Genomic DNA, 26,013 nt, shown 5'->3' on the forward strand with positions numbered 1-26,013 from the left:
TTTTGCAAAAAAAAAGCTGTCGTAGCTAATCCTGTTATCTTGTACCATTACAGATACATTGTCTAAGAAATTGATTCTCCGCTTGTATAGTGTGGCTTTAAATTTAATGGAGGATTAATAATTACTGAGGGTATTGAATTCTTCTAATTCTCCTTCTATGTGAATATCCCACCTTTCAACACAGTTACAAGTACTGTTTACATATGACTGTATCGCCTGATAAATGAGTTTACGTGAATGAGAAAGTAGCCTTCAAATCAAAAAGTTTCTGTCACACAAATCTGAAGACATCTCAGAAAAATCCTTATATTGTATCCTAAGTCAAATTAAGTTATTTTATGGCATTGTTGAAGTGATACAATTGGTTTTTAATGTTTATCATATTTGCAAACTCAAAACTGTGTTTAAAGCAATTTTGATGAAATATTAACTCATTAATTTTTCAGCAGATATTGCTTGATCTAGTTGATATTTTTTAATGTTGTGTTTCTATTAATCAAATTAATAGATTTATTCTTTAAAATATTTACTTGCCTATGATCAGGATAGAGTCAAAGCCTTATTTTAATGTTTTGGAGAAGAGTCATTAGGCACTTAACCTGTATTCTTTTCCAACAGCAAATTGCTCCACAGCCTAATCCAGATCTCACTCCCAACGGGATTAATGGAAATTGAATCCCAGGTCCTTGAGGAGGTCTGGTGGTACTATGAGGAAGCACTCATGATAATTGAAAATTCGGTGAGTGATATTCTGAGTAAGAATGATGCCTGAATTAAATTTTAAAAAGATAAGTAAAATATAGATCTGAAGAAGTCATTACTGTGAACTCTGGATAAATCCAGGGGCGGCACCCTTTCAAGTTTAATCAGTGGTTCACACTGCTGCCTCACAGTGCTAGGGGCCCGGGTTCGATTCCCACATCGGGCAACTATCTGTGTGGAGTTTGCACATGCTCCCCGTGTCTGCGTGGGTTCCATCTGAACCCTTCCTATTCATATACCCATCCAGATGTCTTTTAAATGTTGTATTTGTACCAGCCTTGACCACTTCCTCTGGCAGCTCATTCCATATATGTGCCACCCTCTGTATGAAAAGCTGTCCCTTAGGTGTCTTTATATCTTTCCCCTGTCATCTTAAACCTATCCTGTCTCGTTTTGGACTTCTCTACCCTGGGAAAAAGACCTTGGCTATTCAGCCTATCCCTACCCCTCATGATTTAAAAAACCTCTATAAGGTCACCCCTCAGCCTGTGACACTCCAGGGTCAGTAGCCTCAGCCTATTCAGCCTCTCCCTATACTCAAATCCTCCAGTCCAGGTAACATCCTTGTAAATCTTTTCTGCACCCTTTCAAGTTTAACAACATCTTTCCTGCAGCAGGGAGATCAGAATTGGACGAAGTATTTCAAAAGTGGCCTAACCAATGTCCTTTATAGTTGCAACATGACATCCTAGTTTCTATACTCTATGTATTGACCAATAAAGGCATGTGTATCAAAAGCTTTCTTCACTCCCTTGCCTACCTGTGACTCCCCCTTCAACGAAACATTTAGGTCTCTTTCTTAGGCAACACTCCCCAGGACCCTATTATAAGCTGTATCAGTCCTGCCCTGATTTGCTTCACAAAAATGCAACACCTCACATTTGTCTAAATTGAACTCCACCTGCCACTTCTTGGCCCACTTCTGAGATAATGTTCTTCACTGGCCACTGCACCGCCAATTTTGGTGTCATCTGCAAACTTACTAATCATTGATATAAATGACAAAAAGCAGTGGACCCAGCACTGATCCTTGAGGCACACTGCTGGTCACAGGCCTCCAGTCTGAAAAACAACTCTCCATCACCACCCTCCGTTTCCTACTGGCCTTATACTCTTTTAGGGATTTGCTCAATCCCAGCTGTCTATGCTTGCCATATGGCTCCTTGTTCTTGATCAGAGCCTCAATTTCTCAACTCATCCAGCATTCCCTACACCACAAGCCTTGGCCCTCACATTTATAGAAACAGATTTAATCCTGTTGGAATTTTACAGGTTTGTATGGATCTCCATGGTCATAACCAATCCAGTCTCTCCCTTAACATGAGTCCCACATTGCAGGAATCAGTCTGGGAAACCTTGGTTGCACTTGCTTCATAGCGAAAACATTCTTCCTCAAGTAAGGAGACGAAAACTGCATACAATACTCCAGGTATGATCTTTTCAGTTGCAACAAGGCTTCCTACTCTTGTACTTGAATATTCTCATTATGAAGGCCATCATACCATTTGGCTCTTCATTGTCTGCTGCACCTGCATGTTTACTTTCAGAACTGGTGTGCAAGGACACCCAGATCTTGTTGCATGTTCCCATTTTTCTAAACTGTCACCTTTCAGATAATAATCTGCCTGCATGTTCTTACTACCAAAGTGGATATCCTCTCACGTATCCACATTATACTGCATTTGCGATGTACTTGCCTGCATGCTTATCTTGCCTACATCACATTGAAACGTCGTTGCATCATCTTCACCCCCCACCCAACTTTGAGTTACCTGCAAAATTGGAGATATTACACGCAGTTTCATCATCTAAGTCGCTAATATATTATTGTGAATAGTTGGGGTCCAAGCACTGATCACTGTGGTTCCTCACTAGTCACTGCCTGCCACTGAGAAGCACACTCATTTATCCACACTCTTTGTCTCCTGTCTTCCAAACAATTTTCCATCCATTTCAGCACATGACCTCCAATTCCACGCACTTTAAATTTGCACGCTAAACTCTCCTGTGGGATCTTTTCAAAAGCCTTGTGAAAATCCAAATAAACCACATCCACTGCCCCCTTCCCTCCCCGCCTTATCCACTCTTTTGGTTAAATCCTCAAAACATTCCAACAAATCTGTCCAGCACAACTTCCTCTTCATAAATCCATGCTGATCCTATCCTGTCTTGTCATGATCTTTCAAGTCCTTCTCTGTTAGATCTCTTATAATGGACTCTCACATTTTCCCATTACTGATTCTAAGCTAACCAGTTTAATTTGCTGATTTCTCTCTGCCAGAGGGCGAGGGGTAATGAGGAAATTACTTAAATCAACATTAATGCCGTGGAATTGCAGGATCCCAAGGCAGAAGATGAGGCGCTCTTCCTCCAGGCATCGGGTTGTTAAAGTTTGGCGATGGAGGAGGCCTAGGCCCTGCATGTCTTTGGCGAGGTGGGAGGGAGAGTTGAAGTGCTCAGCCACAGGCTGATGGGGTTGGTTGGTCCAGGAGATGTTCTCTGAAATGATCTTCAAGTTGGCATCCTTGTAGAGGAGACCACATCTGGTTCAACGGATACAGTAGATGACATTTGTGGAGGTACAGGTAAATTTCTGTTAGATGTGGAAGGATCCTTTGGGTCTTGGACAGAGGTGAGGGGGAATGGGTGGACAAAGGTTTTGCACTTTTGCAGTTGTAGGGTAAGGTGCCGGGAGTGGGGTGAGGGCTGGTGTGGGAGACGCGGATCTGACAAGAGAGTCACGAAGGTTGGTGAGGTGGAAGGTAAGGACTGGGGGTTTCTATCCTCTCATTAGTGGGCGGCATGGTAGCACAGTGGTTAGCACTGCTGCCTCACAGCGCCAGAGACCCGGGTTCAATTCCCGCCTCAGGCAACTGACTGTGTGGAGTTTGCACATTCTCGCCGTGTCTGCGTGGGTTTCCTCCGGGTGCTCCGGTATCCTCCCACAGTCCAAAGATGTGCAGGTCAGGTGAATTGACCATGCTAAATTGCCCATAGTGTTAGGTAAGTGGTAGATGTAGGGGTATGGGTGGGTTGCGCTTTGGCGGGTCAGTGTGGACTTGTTGGGCCGAAGGGCCTGTTTCCACACTGTAAGTAATCTAATTAGCAGGGGTGGGGTTCAAGGGTGGAGATGCAGCAAGTGGAGGAGATACACTAGAGGGCATCGTCGACCATGTGGGAGCGGAAATTGCAGGCCATTTGGGATATTCTGTGATGGAATTGGTCATCCTGGAAACAGATGTGACAGAGGCGGAGTAATTGGGAATAAGAGATGGTGTTTTTAAAGGAGGTAGGGTGGGTGGAGACATAGTCCAGGCAGCTGTGAAAATTCATGGTGTCAGTGGTTAGTCAGTCACCAGAGGTCCAGGAAGGGGAGGGAGGTGTCAGAGATGGGCCAGGTGAATTTGAGGTCAGGGTGAAAGGTGTTAGTGAAGTTGCGAAACTATTCAATCTCCTCATGAGAGCACGAGAAAGTGCCGATACAGTCATCGATGTAGCGGAGGAAAAGGTGGAGGCTGGTGCCGGTGTAGCTGCGGAAGATGGACTGTTCCACGTACCTAACAAAGAGGCAAGCATAGTTGGGGCCCATGCGGGTGCCCATGGCTACCCCTTTGGTTTGGAGGAAGTGGGAGGATTGGAAGGGGAAGTTGTTAAGGGTGAGGACCAACTCAGCTGGGTGGATGAGAGGGTCAGTGGAAGGATATTGGTTGGGACGGCATGAGAGGGAAAAACAGAGTACTTGGAGGCCTTTGTCATGGCAGATAGGTGTACAGGGATTGGATGTCAATGGTGAAGATAAGGCGTAGGGGACAGGGGAAACAAAAGTGAAGGGCATGGGTGGTGTCCTGAACGTAGGTGGTGAGTTCCTGGACTAAGTGGGTCAGGACAGTCTCAAGGTATGCAGAGATGAGTTCAGTGGGACAGGAGCAGGCTGAGATAATGGGTTGACCGGGGAAGTCATGTTTGTGAATCTTTGGTAGGAAGTAGAATCAGGCAATGCAGGGTTCACAGACGATGAAGTTGGAGACTGTGGATAGGAAATACCCAGTGGTGATGAGGTTGTGGATGGTCTGGGAAGTGATGGGAGGTGAGGCTATTGTCGAGGGGGCAGTAGGGGAAGGTATCTGCAAGTCGGCACCTGGCTCCAGCTGTGTAGAGGTTTTGCATTTTTAGAATCATACAGTATATTTGTCGCAACTCCAGCAATAGTGGGAATTGAGTTTGAACACATATCCCAAGTAAATCATGATGTTATTCATAATCTTTTGCATCGAGAATTCCAAAGATACACAACCCTTTGAGTGAGGAAATTTCTATACATTACAGTCCAAAATAATTAGCTCATTCTGTTCAGACTGTGTTTTCATGTTCTAGATTCTCTGTTTAAAGAAAGCAATCTGTCAGTACCTATCTTGTCAAGCCCTTTCAAAATTATGTACTTTTCAATGAGCAAACCTATTTCGAAAGAGGTCTAATTGATTTAGCCAATCATAATTGGACAAAATATACCATGTGGTTGTAGTGATTTAAGAATATCACTCACCATCAGGTTTCTTTCCAAAATTAGGAATGGAGCAAAGGTCCATTCTACCCAACATTTAAATGTCAAGGATTGTCAGGTCATAGTGAGCAAATTTTGCTTGACTATATCTTAAGCTTTTGCTTTTCTGTGTATAGCAAGAGGAATACCCAGAGGTGGAGATGCTTTGGCTGATGACTCGAGCTTGGAACACTGGGGCTTCCTTATATAGTTTGGGTAAATACACTGAGGCGGAGAAGTGGTGTGGGCTTGGAATGCGCTTCCTCAAACATCTGGGATCTCTCCGGGCGAGTTATGAAAGCCAGGTAAGACAGATTTGCAATAAGAACCACTCATTTACAGAAAAATGTATAAAATCAGTTGCTTCATTATTATTAGTCTTCAAATATAAAATATCGCATTCATTTAATGCCTTTATTGCATAAAGAAATTCCAAGACACTTGCAAGTACAAATGAAAAAGGAATTGATGCAAACCAAAGAAAGAGATAACAGCAGGATTGATCAAATTCTTGGTCAAGGCAGGCAACTATAAGTAAACTCATAACGGGGAATAGGGAGGTGGAACAGCAAAGAGGTTTAGAAGGGAAGTACCAGAGTATGGGAACAGCAGGCTAAAGGCATCATTGTCAGTAGTCACAAGCAATGTAATTAATTATCCATTCTTAATTGCCTTGAGGACTTTGGACTGGAATTTTAAGTACTGCAGATCAGGAGATTTTCGCACGTAGCATATTCTAGGCAGCCATAGGCATCGGTAAAGTAATCTAGTTAAAGGCCTGAGTCGGTTCTCTCGGGCTTTGTCCTAGTTGGTTAAAAAGCTGTTTAGTCTTCTAACCTCATCCATGTAATCATCCTGTTATGGACCAGACCAAAATCCTCTCAGTATATTAAGAAGATAGCCAAGACTGCAACTTTTCCTTATTTTCAAAGGCATTTATAAGATGTTGCATTCCGGATGCATTTTGATTGGTCAAATTACCAGGCTTGAAGCAAAACACACTATTCTTATACTCCAGTTAAAATGTAGACAAAAAAAAACTAACTAACTCTATTGCAATACTTAACAAGATAATATATATGTTAATTACCACTGATCAGCTGTACCAAGATAATAAAATTCCATAAGTACACCTTTGGCAAAGGCAAATTCAGTAAAGTAGATGGTCTCACATCAGTATTTCTTCAGTCTAGGAGGAAAGGACATTAGAACTCTGAGAGAGAGAGAGAACTCAAGCATTTTGCTGTGACAGGAAGAGATGTATAGCAGATTCCAAACCCCAACAGCTGCTGAAAGTTAAACAAAAATCCTGATTCTACGGGATCTTGACCCCACCCATTCATGCTGCTTCTAATCTTCCAACTTTAAAAAAAATGCAACATTTTACAAGCTGTTTACTGTATTGGTTTGGAACAAACTGCTCGTCACCTCTGTCTCAATTCCTCTTCTTAAAACACAGAACAAAGTACACCTCTTAAAACTATAGTATCATCACAGTCCCCATGTCAACTTTCATTGCATGCCACTTCCATACCCACTGATACTGTATCTGCTATCAGCATACATTAAGGGCTGGGTGAAGTTGAAGAAAAATAAACTTTGAAATGTCTATATTGCTGTCACTTAGGCATACTTGCCAGTGAAAGAAGAATGTCATTCATGAGCCCCATTCAAAGCTTTTAAATCATAAGTGTTCAATCTCTTAAAATAAACTTGCATTGAGACCCACATAAAAGCTGTCATTCAAATTGAACTCCAACACACAGTGGTATTTCTAGCTTTTGACATTCAGCCATTTATTCATTATGATATGAAGCTCCGCCATTCAACATAATCATCCAACTCAGTACTCGATTCCTGCTTTCACTCCATACCCTTTGATCTCTTCAGCCCCAAGAACTACATTTTACACCTATTTGGAAGCATTCAATTTGTTGGCCTCAACTGCTTTGCTGTGGGCCTTAATAGTATATCCCATTTCCTTACATTGAGGTTTTGGATCTGGGCTTCCTGCTCATCAGGAACATAGTGTTTACTTTGTCTATCCTATTAGAATTGAATATTTTTTTTATATTCACTTGTGGGGCATGGGCATCACTGGCTGGTCAGCATTTATTGACTATCTCTAGTTGTCCTTGAAAAGGTGGTGGAGCTTCCTTCTTAAACCGCAGTCCACATGCTGTTGGTTGACCTACAATGCCCTTACGGACGGAATTCCAGGACTTTGACCCTGTGACAGTGAAGAAATGGGGATTATGTTTTCAAGTCAGGATGATGGTTGGTTTATGAGGAACTTGAAGGTAATGGTGTTCCTATTTATCAACTGGCCTCGTAGTTCGAGATGGAAGTGGTCGTGGATTTGGAAAGCGCTGTCTGAGGATCTTTTAAGATATTCTGCATTGTATCTTGGAGATAGTACACACTGCTGCTACAGAGTGTCAGTTGTTAAGGCATGGATGCAATGCCAATCAAGCAGGCTGCTTTGTCTGGATGGTGTCAAGTTTCTTGAGTGTTAATGGAGCTGCAACTGTCCAGGCAACTGGGTAGTATTGTATCACAGTACCGACTTATAGATGTTGGACAGTTTGTGGGGGATCAGGAGGTGAGTTACTTGCTACAGTACTCCTATCTTATGACCTGCTCTTCCAGGCAAGTGTTTGTGACAAGTTTAGTTGAGTCAATGACAATCTCAAGGATGTTAATAGTAGAGGATTCAATGATGATAACACCATTGAATGTCAAGAAGCAGTGATTAGATTGTCTTTTATTGGAAACTGTCATTGTCTGGCATCTGTGTGGTACAGATGGTACTTGCCATTTGTCAGCCTAGCCTGCATATTGTCACGTTTCGCTGCATTTGGACATGGGCTGCTTCAGTGTCTGAACATTCAGGAATGGAGCTGAAAGTCATGCAATCATTGGCAAACATCCCCAGTTTTGCTCTTATGATGAGAGAATGTCATTGATGAAGCAGCTGAAGATGGTTGAGCTGAGGACACCTCCCTGACAAATTCCAGCAGAAATGTCTGAGAACTGAGATGATTAACTCATGAACTACAACCATCTTCCTAAATGCAAGACATGACTCCAACCAGTAGAGTGTTTGTCCCTGATACTCAATTATTCCAGCTTTGCGAGGTTCCTTGATTATTCGGTTGAATGTGGTCTTGATGTCAAGGCCTGACACTTCACCTCACCTGTGGAATCCAGTTCTTTTGTCCGTGTTTGAGCTAAGGCCAACATGAGTTCAGGAGCTGAGTAGTCCTGGCAGAACACAACTAAGCATCACAGAGCAGGTTTCTGTGTTCACTTCATTTTTCTAAACTTCTATGAATGCAGTCCAACTATCTTGTCCTGCTATCCCAGAAAATATTCTAGCAAACCTTAGTTACACCCTGTCCATTAATAAGGAGACCAAAACTGCATGCAACTCTCGCACAGTACCATGTACAGTTGTAGCAAGGCAACCCTTCATTTACACTTGAATCCCCTTGTTCTTAAGGCCAGCATGCTATTTGCTTTCTGCACTGCCTGCAGGATACCCAGGTCTTGTTCTACCTCCACCTTTCCCAATCTGTGCCAATCAGATAATAATCTGTCTTCCTGTTTTTGAGACCAAAACAGATAACCTCTCATTAACCCACATTATTTTTCATCTGTCATGCATTGTCGCACTCACTCAACTGGATTAGTGGTGCTGGAAGAGCACAGCAGTTCAGGCAGCATCCAAGTAGCTTCGAAATCGACGTTTCGGGCAAAAGCCCTTCATCAGGAATAAATCAGGGTTTTTACCTCGCATTCACTCAACTGTCCAAATAACACAAAAGCCTCTCTGAATCCTCCTCATAGTTCACCCACCCACCTAGCTCTATTGAATGTGAACAATGTATGGCAATGATTTTTCTCACCTGGTCAGATTGCCTGTGAAGTCAGAACATTCCAGCAGATGCTTTTATTTCAAAATGTTACTGACAGCTTTAAGTCTTCAGCTTTAAGTAATATTTTTCTAAGTTTAACGAATAGCGAATTTTAAAAACTTTTAGATCAGAGCACTTTGACAGATCTAACTTGCCCTTTGAGAGCATTTATTGCTTCTTCAATCAATTTGTCAGTGCCAGTGAGAGTTCAGGCCCTTGAACCCAGCCAAAATGGCATAAATGCAACATTATATTCAAGTCACTCTGCTGAGTTTGGATTTCTTCATGTATAAAGATCATTCCCTAAACCTGTTCTCTTCCTGGCAAACATTAGATGTTTAGGAAATAGGTCAGGAATGCAACATCTGGGCCCTGCATTGCTATTTTCAAAGTTCTGTAAAGTCCTCCTAACATCTGGTTCGTTGAGTCAGCAATCGAGTATGGGATTGGAACTATACTTGCATGTCTGATCTAGCATGGGTGAGTAGTTCCTTCTTGTTTCCCACAATTGAAGAGGTATCTTTCACTTTTATCATTTATTGTATCAAATTGTACACTCAATTTTCTGTACCACTTGTCTATCTTGATCATGAGATAACCATATCTGAATTGAGTACTCACAGAAAACGTGAATCAGAATGTGTGATGGCGTTAGTTCAGACAGCTATTTTCAGCTTCTGTTAAACAGCAGTTAGCTCTCCAAGATTGCTATGTTTCATTCAGCAATCCCATCATGATAATAGTTGTGACTTTAAAAGCAATTTCTCTGGATATATTTCACTTCTAAAACTGACCGTAATTAAATATTTATCTAGCAAGATGTCAGTACCTTGATCAAAATTGAAAACTCTATTTTATTAAAATGTGTATATGTTTAAAATATTGGTCATTAGGAATATGAATTTAAGGAAGAAAAATGCATTTAATTACTTATTGTCAAATATAGCTGGTATAAAATGTTTCATGGCCTATATTTCTTTTAGTATATGAGCCATTCTGCTTTTTTTTCCTTACTTTACAAATTCAAATGTTATCCCACTCAAAGATTTCTTTTCAAGAAAATGGACTAAAGTACATGAAGCTACAAAGATAGGACCACTGACCAACTGATTACAGCAAAAGTTATAAATCTCATTTCATGGTAATAGCACTAGAGATGATAAATGGTTGACATAGCCTTGCATGGCACATCTTATTCAATATTCACATTTGCAGTTTTAGAAATGAAGTAGCCACAGTAGTTAGGTGATCCACACAATTACCTGTTGTGAAGAACTGTAATGAAAAGTCACACTGTTTCCTTGTAAGCAGGGTTGGGGGTGGAGAAGAAAGTGTAATGGTAATCTGATTCTCTTTACTCTCTTCTGCCCAACCTTTCTGATGTAACACTTCAGAATTGATTGCAGGTGTGCATTGGAAAGCCATTTTTGCAAAAGCAGTAGCAGGATCCCAATGCACTCAGACAGTGATGACAAGATTTCATGCAAAGGAAATGGCATTTGAAAAATTTGTCAATTACTTTGAGGTTTTTATGAGTAGGATGGGCAAAAGGAAAAAGTATATTTGGATTTCAAAAAGGCCTTCAATAATTATGTACATCAAAGACTGCTCAGGATAATAACTCATGCTGTTGGGATGACCTATTCATATGAATAAGCTGACTGACTGGAACCAGATAGTTGGGATAATAAATGGATCACTTTTCGAGTTGATAGTTTGTAATGAGGTGAATGCCACTTGAATTAATGCTGATGCCTCAGTTATTTGTGATCTGTGTTATTGACATGAATGAAGAGACTGACTGTGCTACAGATAAATTTGCTGTTAATACAACAATGGTTAGACAAGCAGGTTGTGAGGAGAATACAAACTATCTGCAAAGAGATTAAGTTAGGCACCTAAGTGGGCAAACTTCCGGAAAGTAGTGTATCATACGTGAAGATGTTAGGTTGTTCTCCTATGCAGGAAGAAGAGAAACAAATACTATTTAAATGGAGACAGACTGCAGAGTAGAGTACAAAGAGATAGTGTGTTCACGGCCATGAATCCCAAAAGATTTCATATTCAAGTGCAGTCAGTAATTAGTTGGCCTTTGATTTAGGTTGGATAGCATAGAAATGAAGGGATGCCATACTACAACTGTATAGGCTATTAGTCATAGTGCACTTAGACACTGTGAACAGTTTTGGTCTTTTTACTTAAGGAAGGACATACTTGCACTGGAAGCAATTCGAAGAAAGTTTTCTAGACTGATTTCTGTGGTGGACGGATTGACTTTGCGACAGTTTGAGTAGTTTGGACCTTTACTCATCAGAGTTCAAAAGAATGAAAGTTGGTCGTGCTGACCTTATTTCAACTTCTTAGGAGGCTTGACTGAGTAAATGCTAAAAGGATGTTTCCCTCATGGGCAAAATGTAGAATCCATAAAAATTATGGATCTTCCATTTAAGACAAAGATGAAGAATTTCTTCTTTTCAGGTTGTTAGCCTTTTGAGTTATCATTCAGAGAGATCAGTCGAAGGCTGGGCAATTGAATATCTTCAGGAGTGAGTTAGACAGATTTTTGATCTACAAAGTTCAAGGAGTATGAGGGACAGGCAGGGAGGTGACATTAAGGTCATAATCAGATTAGCCATAATTTTCTTGAATGCTTAGAGCAGGCTTAAGCAGCCAGATATCCTATTCATGCTCCTGTAATCTTACAGTCTTATATAGCCTGGTTCTCATGTTGTCAGGCTTTGATTTGTATGTGCACATCTCTAAGGGGAAACAGTATCAAGGAAATTCCTTTACCCCAATCATAAGGACATTCTTGGCAATAAATTGTGATCCTGATCTTCAAAGTTTAATACTGTCTTGCATCTTGGGTCTGTGAATAATAGGCTGAAGGTGTCACTTGTTTTATTCTTAAACTAATCATTTCTTTGAATATTTAATGTTTGAACCTTGATTTTTTTTTTGAGTAATCCATAGCTTGTGAAAAACTAAACGAGCATCATCACTAACATTTTTGCAGTAATTTTACCTAAATTCAGTGCTTATAGGAATCTTGTGAAAAGATTCATCATCATTAAAAAAAATACTGATTCCCATTGCTGGTTTTCGGGGGTGGTCCTGCACAATTGACTAAACTTTTGATAAATGATTCTTCAAAAACTGGTAACAGAATTAAAGGTGCAGGTTTAATGATGTTTGGGATTTCCTCACTACCTATCATGTACAATATGTTTGGCAAAATGTGGCTGCATCTTTGTGTAATCTTGATCAATAAAAAAGATGAATATTTTAACCTGTGTTTTCCTTATACCCAAGTAAGATGCCATTGGAATTTGGTGAGCCACTCAACATTTCTTTAAGATAATCAGATGAGACCAATGCGAATGGACCACTGCCCAATCCTCATTGACTGGTATTTGAGGTGGTTTCCATTACCTTTGTCTTTCAAGTAATGATACTTAGGTTTTAATTCTGACTCAACTTCTGAGTAGGCAGCTTCGTATAACTCTTTCAATTCAGGATCTGCTTGTTGCATTTCTATTAAAGAAAATGGACTAAACATGCTAGCCTAATTCTCTTTATCATCATCCTTCTTGGTTAAATTCTTAAAAATGGTATCTGAGAGCCAAACTACCAAGTCATCTGCCCATTTAATCGTGTCTGCTTCTTCTACTTCTTATCTGTTTCTTTTGGCTTGAAATTTAACCCCAATACAATCTAGAAGCTATCCAGGATGTTTCTCCTTAAACAGTTCAGTTTCTTTTTCGTCCTAACCGTTAGTGAGGACAATATTTTTGAAACTGCAAGGCCGCTGTCCAAGATGAAATCAATTCCTCCTATAAGAACTTTCTTCATTACTCCAATACAACTTCTCCATTTACTAAGTCCCTCTTAAATCCAACTCTATATAATGGAGTGGTTTGTAGCTTTCATATTTACTTCCAATTAACATTTTCAATTCATTAGCCCGTCTGGAAGACAAATAGTAAAATCAGCCAGCTTCATTGATTAACTTGATCCAGTGTCCTTCAATATCTTTACATGCTTACCTCCTTGATTTGAAGCTTACAGAAATACTTCTGCTTTTGAGATGAAGTCCTTAGAACCTCCAGTGATCTGATTCTCTGCCAATATTGGAAGAAATTTCATGACTGACTGGAATCATATCTCACTTCTTAATATAGTCTTTAAAAAAAAGTTATCTTTGTACTGCTGCTACAGTTTTGATGTCCCTTTTCATTCCCATTGCTCCTTTTTCTGGGGATTCCTTAGTCCAGTCCAGCATCAGTGTTTCATTTAAAGTCCAGTAATTGGGTTGGATTTCTCCTTTATTTATTCGGCATTGTTACGTATGTTTACTAAATTCAGTTCTTCTAACACTTACACATTTGCTATTCATCCAATTTCCTTGTGGATTTCCATATGACCGTCTCCCCCACCTGTAATTATCTCTGTGAGATGTCATAGGTATCTGCCAGACTGCTTCTCTGATCTTTGATACTTAACACTCATCTAAATATTTGCATAAGTTTGCAGGAATGCTATGTCTGAATTCTTCCATAATTTCTCTCGTGCAAGTTCATAGCAGTGATTATTACTCATTTGATGCTTCACACTCTGCGGATTATTCTTTTGACAGAGTAAAATACACAGTCATAGCTGTACCTGTCAAATATTTCTGTAATATTAAGGTTCAAATTTCTGTTGGCCACTTTATCTATCCAGTTACCTTCTCAAATGTGGTGAAATATTTTCAATTCCATTCACAGTAAATCTAAGCACGAAGCATAGATTCTTCCTTAAATCAAATTACCCACTGGAATCCAAAGCATCTGCAAGCTACTACTACTATTTCCTCTTTTACTTTAAGCTTTTCGATGGTCAGGTCGTTTTTGTCAGCCTACCCTTTTTGGAATGCAACCTTTTTAATTTCTTTATCCTCCATTAATCTCTGATTTCTCTCTCTTCGTTTTACATTTTCTATATTCCTCTGTTTTTGTTTTTTTTTCCAAATATCAGTCATTTCATTTATAACTATCCTAGCAAATTCTAGTTGTGATGACTCAGTTTCAGATTTCTATTCTTCTAATTCCAAATGCTGAATAATCATTCTATGCATCTTTTCGTCATGAGATCCTACTTTTAATTCTATCTTAAATGTTTCTGATAACTTTCTCAGTTTAACTGTTGGAAAGATTTCAAATTGGTAAAAAAAAGGGCTGCAAATAACCTATCACCTCCATCCCCACCCCCATTCACCTATTGTACTCTTTGCTAATTTCTTCCCACCCCCTACCCCCTCTCATTAATCTCTCCACTCTGCAGCCACCCTGCCTCTATTTCTGAAGAAGGGCTTTTGCCCAAAACCTTGATTTCCCTGCTCCTCGGATGCTGCCTGACCTGCTGTGCTTTTCCAGCACCTCTCTAATCTAGACAAAGATTTCAAATTATCCACTGTTGTATCTTCTATTTCCAGAAAACTCTTAGCAGCAGGAAAAACCATCTTCAAAGTCTGTGCAATAAATGTCACTCTCAGCATCGCAATTTTATATCCAGTCAATTTCTTTAAAGGAGACACAAAGCCATTTTAAATTCAGTGAACTCCGATCCTATCAAGTGCTTCCACTTATTACCCCAGTTGCTATAATTATCTGACAAATCAGATCCTGGAATGATATCTGACTTGATAAATATATTTTATCTTTATTTAACATGGCAGTTTTTCAATGAAATGTAATTACACAAGATGTGGAGGTGCCGATGTTGGACTGGGGGTGGACAAAGTTTAAAAATCTCTCAACACCAGGTTATTGTCCAATAGTACACAAATAATTACACAAGTCTGTAGACTTGGTTTTGACAAATAATCAGAAGTTTTCAACTTGTATGCGGCTTTTTTTTCCAGATAAAATCACGTGACACAGCTTGAAAGATTTCAAAATTCACACCAAAACAAAATCAATCTACTACTTAGCAGCATCATAGAGAAATGACTTCCCTATCAAATCTATAGGTTTGATTTAATTACTTCTTTTCAGTTCCAGCCTTGTGACCTATGAGGCCTTTTCCCTTGATCACTCACACATAAAACTTACGGAGACATGGGGTGAATGTGCAAACTCCAAACAGACTGTCACCCAAGGCTGGATTCGAACCTGGGTCCCTGGTGCTCTGAGGCAGCAGTGCTAACCACTCTGTGACTGTACCATCCCTATAAGTATAAGGTGCCAAGTAAATGAGAAGGTAGAGTACCAGATGTTGCAAAGGGATATGGAGGTAGAGTGCCAGCAGGGTAAGTTGCATGAGTGGCAGGCCACTAAGGCCATAAGGTGTCATGTGGGTGAGGGAACACATGAGAGATAGAGAAGGAAAAATTGAGTTAGGTCAGTGGGAGGTACAGGTCAAAGATGGGGAAAGAGCAAGGGTGCCAGTTAGGTGGGCAGTCGAGGGACCAGATGGGTATGTTTAGGCTGACTAATTCAACGAGTGATACGTTCGCACTTTGGCAGTTTGGGGCTGCCAGATGTCCGTGAGGGAGTGGAGGCAGATGCGAAGGTGGGGGGTGTGTTATGGTTCAGGACGAGCATGATAGCTACGAATCTGTGGGAGTCAGGTCATCTCCAGGATTCACATGATGGATGGGGTGGCCACAAGGTAATTGGAGCATTTACATACAAACCCAGACAAGCAGATTAAGCTTTTCAGCTTTTGAATGATAATTGATTGCTCTCTTTGAAGTAAAAGAGCCTGAGTTCCACTTGTTAATATCACCCCATCAATGATGCTGCTTCCTTTGGTATGAGAACAGGAGCCCTTCTTTCCCCCATTGAAATTTCCATGAGAGCAAGAAATGCTTGCCATAATCACCAGTTAATAGTAAGCTTACATTGCTTTTAATTTCCACCTGGGGCAGTTTTCAAAACAAAATCTCTGCTGTCTATTCTGTTATGGTGAACAGCATTTTCCATGAAAAGATAACACAGCTTCTTGCCCTAGAAGCACTCCTATTTCTTCTTCATATCTAACTAAAAGATAAATTGTTTCAGTACAAAATGTAAGCTGGATGTTTAAGAGTTTTTCCTACAACGCTGAAAAATGTGTTGCTGGAAAAGTGCAGCAGGTCAGGCAGCATCCAAGGAGCAGGAGAATCGACGTTCCAGACATAAGCCCTTCTTCAGGAAGGGCTTATGCTCGAAACGTCAATTCTCCTGCTCCTTGGATGCTGCCTGACCTGCTGTGCTTTTCCAGCAACATATTTTTTAGCTCTGATCTCCAGCATCTGCAGTCCTCACTTTCTCCTTTTTCCTACAATGGCTTAGTGTAGCAGTCTCTCAACCTGACATGGTACATGGTTGTCTCTTGGCCTGGCATGAACTTCCAGTCTCGAGGTAATTCCTCAAAGTGTGGTCCCACTGTGGCTAAGCACTTAAAGAAGGCTAACATTTGAATTTTCAACTTTATTTCTTTATTTTCTACTTAAAACTAAGTCTGCAATGTGTAACTTTTAACCTTATTTTGTATGTTTTACGTTATACTATAAATTACTGCAATACCTTGTTTCTTCTTTCTACCTAGTTCTTAAGATTCTGTACATAGGTACTTGTACCTTGTGTGGTGATATTATATACTTGATACTGTACTCCTGTTACATGGCAATCAAATCAAATCAAATTTTTAGCTTGGTCTGTTGGTGTTCCCTCCTGTTGCATTAGTTGAATAAGTGACTAGCTTCCCCTCCACTGCCCTGTGACCCAAGACTCCAGGTGCCTGCCCACGGAGTAGGTTGTGAACTTTCCTTTGGACCAAGACCTGACTGGAGAGGTTCAAACACCCACAGTGTAAGAAAATGTTCTTGGCTTGCAGCATCTGAAGTGATGTGCTGCTGTGTTTTAAATACTGCACCAGAGACAAGCACTTCTGCTTCTAGTGCAATTAGAATTCCCAAAGTCTGATTGCATAAATGGCAAGGTAAAGAACAGAAGATTATATGGGAAAAGTTGCTCAAAGTCATGGTGGTCTCTTGAATCGTATTTTACAAGGCATTTCAACTGAGATTGGAGAAGTTCTACCCATGGTCCAAAAATTAAATGAGGATCATGAGGTCAGTGTAGAACTCTCATTTGCATAGTGTAAAAAGCCTCTTGACTGAACAAAACAGATGAGAGCTTGTGTTGACATGGTAAAGGTCATCAAATGGTCTGTTGGATCAGATTAGAAATTAGTTGGCAAGAGCTATGCTGTTTTTTTTCAGGATGAGATTATTATATCTTCAAAATTGGGAAATTTTGTTCTGAAATGATTAAACTTCTGTTTTCTTGTTAATTCATATGATGTAGGTATCATTGACTTGGCAAATATTTGCTGACTATTCCTAATTATCCCGGTGTCTTCTTGAACCACTGAAGTCCTTAGTGCTTGTTAGGAAGGGTGTTCCTGAATTTTGGCCTGGCAGCAGTGAAGGACTGATAATATAATTCCAAATCTAGAAGTGCGTGACTTGAAAGAGAACTTGAAGATGGTCGTGTTCCCATTTATCTGCTGCCCTCCTATTTCCAGGTGCTGGATGTCATGGATTTGAACAGTGCTGTTGAAGATACCTTGGTGAGTTACTTGGAGACAGTACAGACTGCAGATGCTGGAAGTCAGTAGATGTGAAGCTGGAAAAGCACAATAGGTTAGACAGCATCCTAGGAGCAGGAAAGTCAGCATTTCAAGTTGAGAAACCCTTCAGAATTGGGGAGTTGGGGTGGGGGGACCCAGAAATAAATGGGGGAGAGGTGGAGGTGGGCTGGGGGTGAAGGGTAGGTGTCATGGTGATAGCTGGATGCATGTGAAGGGGGTTGTAGTGATTGGTCAGTGGGAAGAGTGGAGTTGATAGGTGAGTAGAAAGATGGAAAGGTTAGGTCAGGTCAGGTCATGGAGGTGAGTAGGACTGGACATGTGATAAGGCTGGGGTTGGATGAATTTGGAAGCTGGTGAAGCTAATATTGAGGCCCTTGGACTTTAAGCTTCCCCGGTGAAATATCAGGTGTTGTTCCTCCAATTTACTTTTGGCCTCACTCTGGCAATAGAGCAGACCAAGGATGAACATGTCGCCACGGGAGTGGGAAGGGGAATTTAAATGGATGGCAACCAGAAGGCCGGGTTGGTTGATGCGTATAGAGTGCTGATGCTCTGCAAACCAGTCCCTGAGGCTGCATTTGGTCTCCCCGATATAGAGGAGACCACATCGGGAGCAATGGATACAATGCATCAAATGGGATGAAGCGCAGGTGAATCTCTGCCAGATCTGGAAGGATTGTTTGCGGCCTTCAAAGGAAGTGAGAGGGGAGGTAAAGTGGCACGTGTTGCACCCCTTGCACTTGCAGGGAACGGTACCAGATGTGTTGGAGAGGTTAGTGAGGGATGTAGAGTTGACGAAGTTGTGCAATGAACGGTCCTGCGGAAAGTGTATAGGGTGGGGAAGGAAGTACCTTTTTGGTGATTGTAGGTGGCAGAAATGTAGGACCATGATGTATTGGATTCGGAGGTTCCCGTAGTGGGACTCAATTTGTTGTTAAGGGGAGGGTCTGTGGGAGCAGAAGTGCAGAAAGTGGAGGAGATGCAGTTGAGGGCATCCTTAATTAGCGAGGAGGGCCCTAAAGTAGCAAGACATCTGGGATAACCTGGAGTAGAACTTCTCATCCTGGGAGTGGAGACAGAGGAATTGAGAGTATGAGATCGCATTTTTGCAGGAGAGTGGTGAGCAGAGGTGTAGGCGAGGTAGTTGTGCAAGTCAGTGGGTTTGAAACGGATGTCAGTGGTTAGTCGGTCTCTGGAGATGTAGATGGAGAGGTCCAGGAAGGGGAGGGAGGTGTTGGAAATGATCCAGGTTAATTTGAGAGCAAGGTTAAAGGTGTTAGCGAAGTTGATGAACTGCTTGAGTACCTTGCAGGGGCAAGAGGCAGCACCAGTGCAGCCATCAATGTAGTGGAGAAAGAGGTGAAGGATGGTTTTCGTGTAGTTGTGGAAGAGGGACTGTTCCACGAATCCTACAAAGAGGCAGACATAGCTCGGGCCGATGTGGATGTCCATGGCCATCCATTTGATTTTTACGAAGTGGGAAGAATAAAAGGAACAATTGTTGAGGATGAGGACTAGTTCTTACCATGCAAGTGAGTGTGTCAGTGGAGGGGAACTAGTTCCACCTCCGGGAGAGGAAGAGAAGGAGAGCTGTTAGGCCCTCCATGTGAGGGATACAGGTGTGAATGAGCCTGTAAGCCCATGGTGAAGATGAGGTGTTGGGGACCAGGGAATTGAAAGTTTTGGAAAAGATGAGTTACTGTAGTGCACTTTGTATATGGTGTAAAGTGCTACCATTGAGTGTTGGTGGTGAAGTGATTGAATATTAAAGGTGATCAATTCAAAAACAGCCAACCAGACTGCTTTGCTGTAACTCACATTGAGCTTTTGTTCTTGCTCTGTGCGTGTCCTCCTGTGCTGGTAAGTGACCTGGAGAGATACTTGAGTTGAACAAGGAAATGGCGGAGGAATTGGATAATTAGTTTGCGTCTGTCTTCACGGTGGAAGACGTGAGTAATTTCCCAAAAATTCAAGAGAGTCAGGAGTCAGAGCTGAGTAAGATGGCCAGTACAAGGAGAAATACACAATGTCCTGGAAGTGGATAAATCACCTGGACCAGGTGAACTGCACCCCAGAGTTCTAAGGGAAATAGCTGAAGAGATAGTAGAGGCATTAGTAATGATCTTTCAAGAATCACAAGAATCAGGGAGGGTCCCACAGGACTGCAAAATCACTAACGTGACACTCCCTGTCTAAAAAGGGAGCAAGCCTAACTTTGATCATAGGTAAAATCCTGGAATCCATTGTGAAGGATAAGATTTCTGAATACTGGAAGTGTATGGTAAAATACGGCAAAGTCAGCATGGTTTCCTGGAATGGAGAGTAGGTCGTACGAGGATAGGTTGAGAGTTCTCGGCCTTTTCTCGTTGGAACGGCGAAGGATGAGGGGTGACTTGATAGAGATTTATAAGATGATCAGGGGAATAGATAGAGTAGACAGTCAGAAACTTTTTCCCCGGGTACAACAGAGTGTTACAAGGGGACATAAATTTAAGGTGAAGGGTGGAAGGTATAGGGGAGATGTCAGGGGTGGGTTCTTTACCCAGAGAGTGGTGGGGGCATGGAATGCGCTGCCCGTGGGAGTGGTAGAGTCAGAATCATTGGCGACCTTTAAGCGGCATTTGGATAGGTACATGGATGGGTGCTTAATCTAGGTTAGAAGTTCGGCACAACATCGTGGGCCGAAGGGCCTGTTCTGTGCTGTATTGTTCTATGTTCTATGTTCTATGTTTCATCAAGGGGAGGTCATACCTGATAAATCTGCTAGAATCCTTGGAGGAAGTAATGAGAATGTTAGACCAAGGAGAACCAATGGATGTTATCTACCTGGACTTCAAGAAGGCCTTTGACAAGGTGCCACACAGGAAGTTACTGAATAAGATAAGGGCACATGGTGTTAGATGAAAGATGCTAGCATGGATAAACGCTTGGCTGTCTGGCAGAAAGCAGACAGTGAGGAAAAAGGGTCCTTCTCAGGATGGCAGCCAGTGACAAGTAGTGTTTCGCAAGGCTCAGTGTTGGGATCATAACTTTTCACTTTATACATTAATGATCTAGTTGAAGGAACTGAGGAAATTCTAGCTAAGTTTGCAGACAATACAAAGATATGTAGACAAACCGGTAGCACTGAGAAGGCTCAGAGGCTGCACAAGGATTTGGACAGGTGAGGAGAGTGTGGGCAAGGGAGTGGCAAATGGAGTACAACCTAAAAAAGTGAGAGGTCATGCACTTTGTTAGGAAGAATAGAAGCATGGACTATTTTCTAAATGGGGAGAAAATTCAGAAGTCTGAAGCGTAAAGAGACTTGGGAGTTCTAGTCCAACATTCTTTCAAGGTAAACCTGCAGGTTCAGTCAGTAGTTAAGAAGGCAAATGCAATGATGGCATTTATTTGAGAAAACTTAAATATAAAGGCAGGGCTGTACTTCTGAGGCTTTATAAGGCTCTGGTCAGACCACATTTGGAGTATTGTGCGCAGTTTTGGGTCTCGTATCTCAGGAAGGCCCTGGAGTGTGTTCAAAGGAGGTTCACGAGAATGGACCCAGGAATGAAAAGCTTAACGTATGAGGAACGTTTGACGACTCTCAGTCTATGTTGGAGTTTAGAAGAATGAAGGGGGCCGAAGGGTCTGTTTCTGTGCTATGGACTGTTGTTCCATTTTCGCAAAATCTGCTTAGAATTTGTAGGGTTCTGGTTTGCACTTAGTAATTTGCTGATTTTAGGTCGTTCTAATCACCTCCAGATCCCATGTTCTAAACACTGGACTCATTTAGGAATGTGAAATGAAGAAAGCAGTAGACAGGTGTTTCAGGGCAAAACAAACTCTGCATTTATTTAAATACAAACAGAAAAGTATAATACAATAAAATTAATGCCAGAAATTATATACAGGGCAGTAATTAGATACACTATTAAATTAAACACAGATTAAACACTATTAGAACCTGAACAGCAGGTTTAATCACAAACTTTAATCAGGCTTCCTATCCTTGGGTTCCCTGCACTGTTACCACCTGCTTTCCTACCCCTGCCACTCGGTTGGAAACTTTGGGGTCAGGGGAGTTTAAGCTCACCACTGGGAAAATTGTGGTTTTTACATATAGCTGGCTGTTCTCGCTTGCTGTACCCGGTACCTTGATGAAGAGTTTGGACTGTTTGGCCTTTAGTCTGGGTTGAGTGTACTGATGCAGTAGCTTGAATATTGGACTTATCGGGCAAGTGCTTGGTTTTCCTTACTTTCTGGTGGTTTTGTGGACCAGTTTTCACCTCAGAATGTGTCGGTGGTTTTTGTAGGTGATGGTCGTGATTGGTTGCCATTGGTCCCCGGCGTGGAACACACCTGTGTCAGTAGTTTTCCGAATTGCTGTCAGGATCCCCTTTCTGGATATAGTGCTTGGAAATAGCTGTTGGATTTCTTCTGGGGAATAGCTGTTGGGCTCGCTGAATAGTTCCTTCAGATGAGATTGAGACCTGCAGTTATACTGATTGTGGACCTGTTATCTTTGTGCCAAATCTGTGCTTGCCATTGTGTTTTGGTGTTCCTTTTGAGATCAGTTGGCTTCCTGATAGTTAAGAGCATTTGTAAATGTATTTTGATTGAAGTTGAATGACAGATGTATCTGTGAATGGATTTTGATTGAAGTTGAATGTTCGGTTTCTGTGTCGGCCCCATATTGTCTCTGATCGGTAGCCCGAGGTGTAAAAGTTAACTTTGCTTAGGTTTGGTTGATTGTTCTCTTAGAGTGGAGGTGTAAATTGGAACAGTAGCCCCAGACAGGAATAATTCTGGTTTTGTTGTGGGTTTGCAGCCTTAGTTGAGGATTTTGTCCAGTATTTTAAATGTTATTAAATTCTAGGGTCTTATCCAGTATTTGAGATTATGAGGATTTTTGCTCAGTTGTACAAATTTAATATTTATCCTGCGGAGCTAAAGGTCTGTGCAATAAATGAATAGGCCTCTGATTTATTCCTCAGGCAGTTGGTACCAGCATTGGCTGAACAATGATCAGAATGTGCCACTCATTTTATCCATTAAATAACAAAGCATTTTCTGAAAAGGATGAAAAATCAAGGACGTTCATTGTGTTTATTTGTTCCTTTAAGGATTGCATAATCTAAAATAGCAACTGAAAGCTTGCCATCAAAAGACCTACCAAATCCAAGTCTCTAAATTGCATTGGGCTTTTTGGTGTATTCCTCAGGTAACTTAAAAATAGTAATCCCAAAAGCGAGTTACAAATTGTGTGTTAAATCCTCTGAGCAGAAACAGTGCTGTGCACATGAATGTTGTTCTAGTTGATTCTGCCACACATTTCTCCTGGGACCCCCTGATCGTATCGTGGAAGTAATGCATCATCCCTACCAGGGAACTACATAAAAGCAGACAAACGTCAGTGTAAAGAGAATATGCCCCCCATATCATGAAAACATTCAAGTATCATAAAAAGCAAATCTTTTGAGTGTAGGTCGGTGTTATGGGTTAGTCAGGTTTGGATGTGGGAGCAGTCGAGTTCAGTTGAGCAAGATAATCAGAACTTCCTAGGTCTGATAAAAGGTTGTCACATTCGGTTGGGTCACAAGAGTTGTCAAATCTAGACCAAGTTGGGGGTGATGGTTGGATTATGGGAGTTGTTTGAAAGTAATTGGGTTGGATGGATGGGGATTATTAATTCAGGTGGGGGTAGCTGAATGCTCAGGGCTTTGGTTTGTCAAGTCGGGAGGTTGGTTGAAGGATGCTGTGAGATGGTCAGCCATGTAATGGAATTGGGTTGGGTGACTAATCAGGTGCTTGGTGGGTATAGTCTGGTCTTAGGTAGTATTCGAGTTGAGTTGGGGGGACAGACAGGAACTAATTGGGTTAGATTGAGAGGAGGTGATTGAGGAAATACATCGGTATTACATGTCGTTTTAATTTTTCTAATATTTTCTGGGGAAGTGTCAGTGTCATTTCTACAATCATCGAGTTATACAGCATGGAAACAGACCCTTTGGTACAACTGATCATGCTGACCAGATATCTTAAACTAATCTAGTCCCATATCCAAGCATTTGGCCCATATCCCTCTAAATCTTCCTGTTATGATGCCTTTTAAATGTCGCAACTGTATCTGCCTCCTCCACTTCCTCTGGCAGCTTGTTCCGTACATGCATCGCCCTCTATGTGAAAATGTTGCCCCTCAGGTTCCTTTTAGATCTGTCTCCTCTCACCTTAAGCCTATGCTGTTTAGTTTTGGAAACTCCTACCCTGAGAAAAAGACCTTGGTTATTCCCTCTATCTATGCCCATCGCGATTTTATAAACCTGTATATAGGGTCACCCTTCAGCCTCTGACGCTCCAGGGAAAATAGCGTCAGCCTCTCCCTATAGCTGAAATCCTCCAATCCTGGCAACATCCTTGTTAAACTTAAAAGAGTTCAAAAATGATTAACAACATCTTTCCTATCACAGGGAGACCAGAATTGAACCTAGTATTCTAAAATTGACTACACCAATGTCCTGTAAAGCCACACCATGACTTCCCAACTCCTATTGTCAGTGCACTGACCACCCCGTCTCCCTGTCACTCCACTTTCAAAGAACTATGCACCTGCATCCCAAGGTCTCTTTGCTCAGCAACACTCTCCAGGGCTCTACTGTTGACTGTCTAAGTCCTGCCATGATTTGCCATACCAAAATGCAGCATCTCACCTTTATCTAATCTGCCACTCCTAGGCCCATCTGATCAAGGTCCAAACATACTCTTGAGATAACCTTCTACATTGTCTACTACATCACCAATATTGGTGTCAGCTGCAAACTTACTGTATCTCATCCAAATAATTTTTATAATTGGTGAAAAACACAAATCTGTCCCAAATCTCTACTGTTGCTCAGAACTGAATAAATTTCCATGGGTCTCATGCAACAGAGAAATTGCCCATTTGGGTTTCAGCTTCTGAAGCAATTTCTGCGTGCATCTAGAGATCAGGCTCCTGACATGCAACTTCCACCATTTATCAGTTGCTGGTTATCTGGAAACTGGAAGATTTGAGCCCATTTCAACAGTGATGAATTCAAAACTCTTGTGATATTCCCCATATGATCTACCTTTTCACTCCTCATGACGCAAAGAACCATTTACTTGCTTCCCTATTTTAAGAGGACAAAGTTTTATTGATGTTGACTACTTATTACATTTTAGCATTTGATACTCTGGTTCATTCCAAAATAGTGTTTTCTAATCCTATTAAAATAATTACTAATGTTTGGGCATTTTATGCTTTGTAGATTAATAAATGGGTGTTACTTTGAGTTGGGTTTATTACATGACTATTTCTCAAGGTATGCAATCTTATGACACAGTTCTGAGTAATGGCTTTCTAGTATTTACAACAACTTGGGATTTTGGATAATTAAATGGGGAGGAAGCTTGAACACCTGACCGATCCATCTTGTTTTTATTGATACATGCTTGTTTTAGTCTGAATGTTTACGGAACTTCACATTTTTTCCAGCTTTCAGCATGATGCCACAGTATTTAAGTAAAAATGCTGTAAATTTTTTTTTGCACTTGGTGTATAGGATATAATGAAGATGTTAATTGAATTGTGTTTTACAGATGATAGGTCTCTACGCAGAAATTTTGGATAGAATGGACAGAGAAAAGAAGGTACTCCCTGTTGAAGAATAACAGAATAGTAAAGCATTTCCTTTCAGGAATGTGAGGATATGAATTCTTAATAGATAACTTGTATCTAAATTATTAATTTTGTTTGTTCTTTTAAGGTTTTTTTGTTGACCATATTTACATTGATTTCATAGATGTTCCGAACTATGGTAAGTTCAGTTGAAAGAATGCCAGAGATGTTGACTAATATGTGGTTCATATGAAATTTGTCAGAAGTGGTGCAAATTGTCAATAGGATATCTGCAGAAAAAAACTTGAGATGGTATTCTGGGCTTAGCTTGTCATATTTTGGATTGTGAATGTAAAATTTGTAACAGTTCTCTTATTTGCAGACGTGTTTAGAAAATGTTACGGAATAAAAGATTTTTTAGAAGGTAAAACTTGACCGTCAGACTGATTTCATTTGCATTGTAAATGCTTTGTTGCCAGACTGTCACTGTGTGCAGTGTGTTTTATAGGTGACTTTATGTAAACGGACATGTTTAAAATAAAACCAGCCTTTCTGTTGAA

The 26,013-nt window shown here is 41.0% G+C and overlaps 1 protein-coding gene across 6 annotated transcripts in view; it reads left to right on the top strand.

The window, feature by feature from the left end:
- The window catches only part of tex11 (testis expressed 11), a 254,948-nt gene extending 228,935 nt beyond the window's left edge, over positions 1–26,013 (top strand). For 5 of the 6 annotated variants that reach the window (XM_072595189.1, XM_072595187.1, XM_072595188.1 and 2 more), the window contains 3 exons: positions 619–739; positions 5,440–5,607; positions 25,435–26,013. In XM_072595189.1, coding sequence (XP_072451290.1) covers positions 619–739; positions 5,440–5,607; positions 25,435–25,506 — 361 coding nt within the window. In that variant the 3' untranslated portion in view covers positions 25,507–26,013. Of the gene's footprint in view, positions 1–618; positions 740–2,100; positions 2,192–5,439; positions 5,608–25,434 lie in introns of those variants that run through there. The other variant, XR_011964123.1, reaches the window with a different exon arrangement.

Source organism: Chiloscyllium punctatum, chromosome 25 (assembly GCF_047496795.1).
Source record: "Chiloscyllium punctatum isolate Juve2018m chromosome 25, sChiPun1.3, whole genome shotgun sequence".
NCBI classification, from domain to species: Eukaryota; Metazoa; Chordata; class Chondrichthyes; order Orectolobiformes; family Hemiscylliidae; genus Chiloscyllium; species Chiloscyllium punctatum.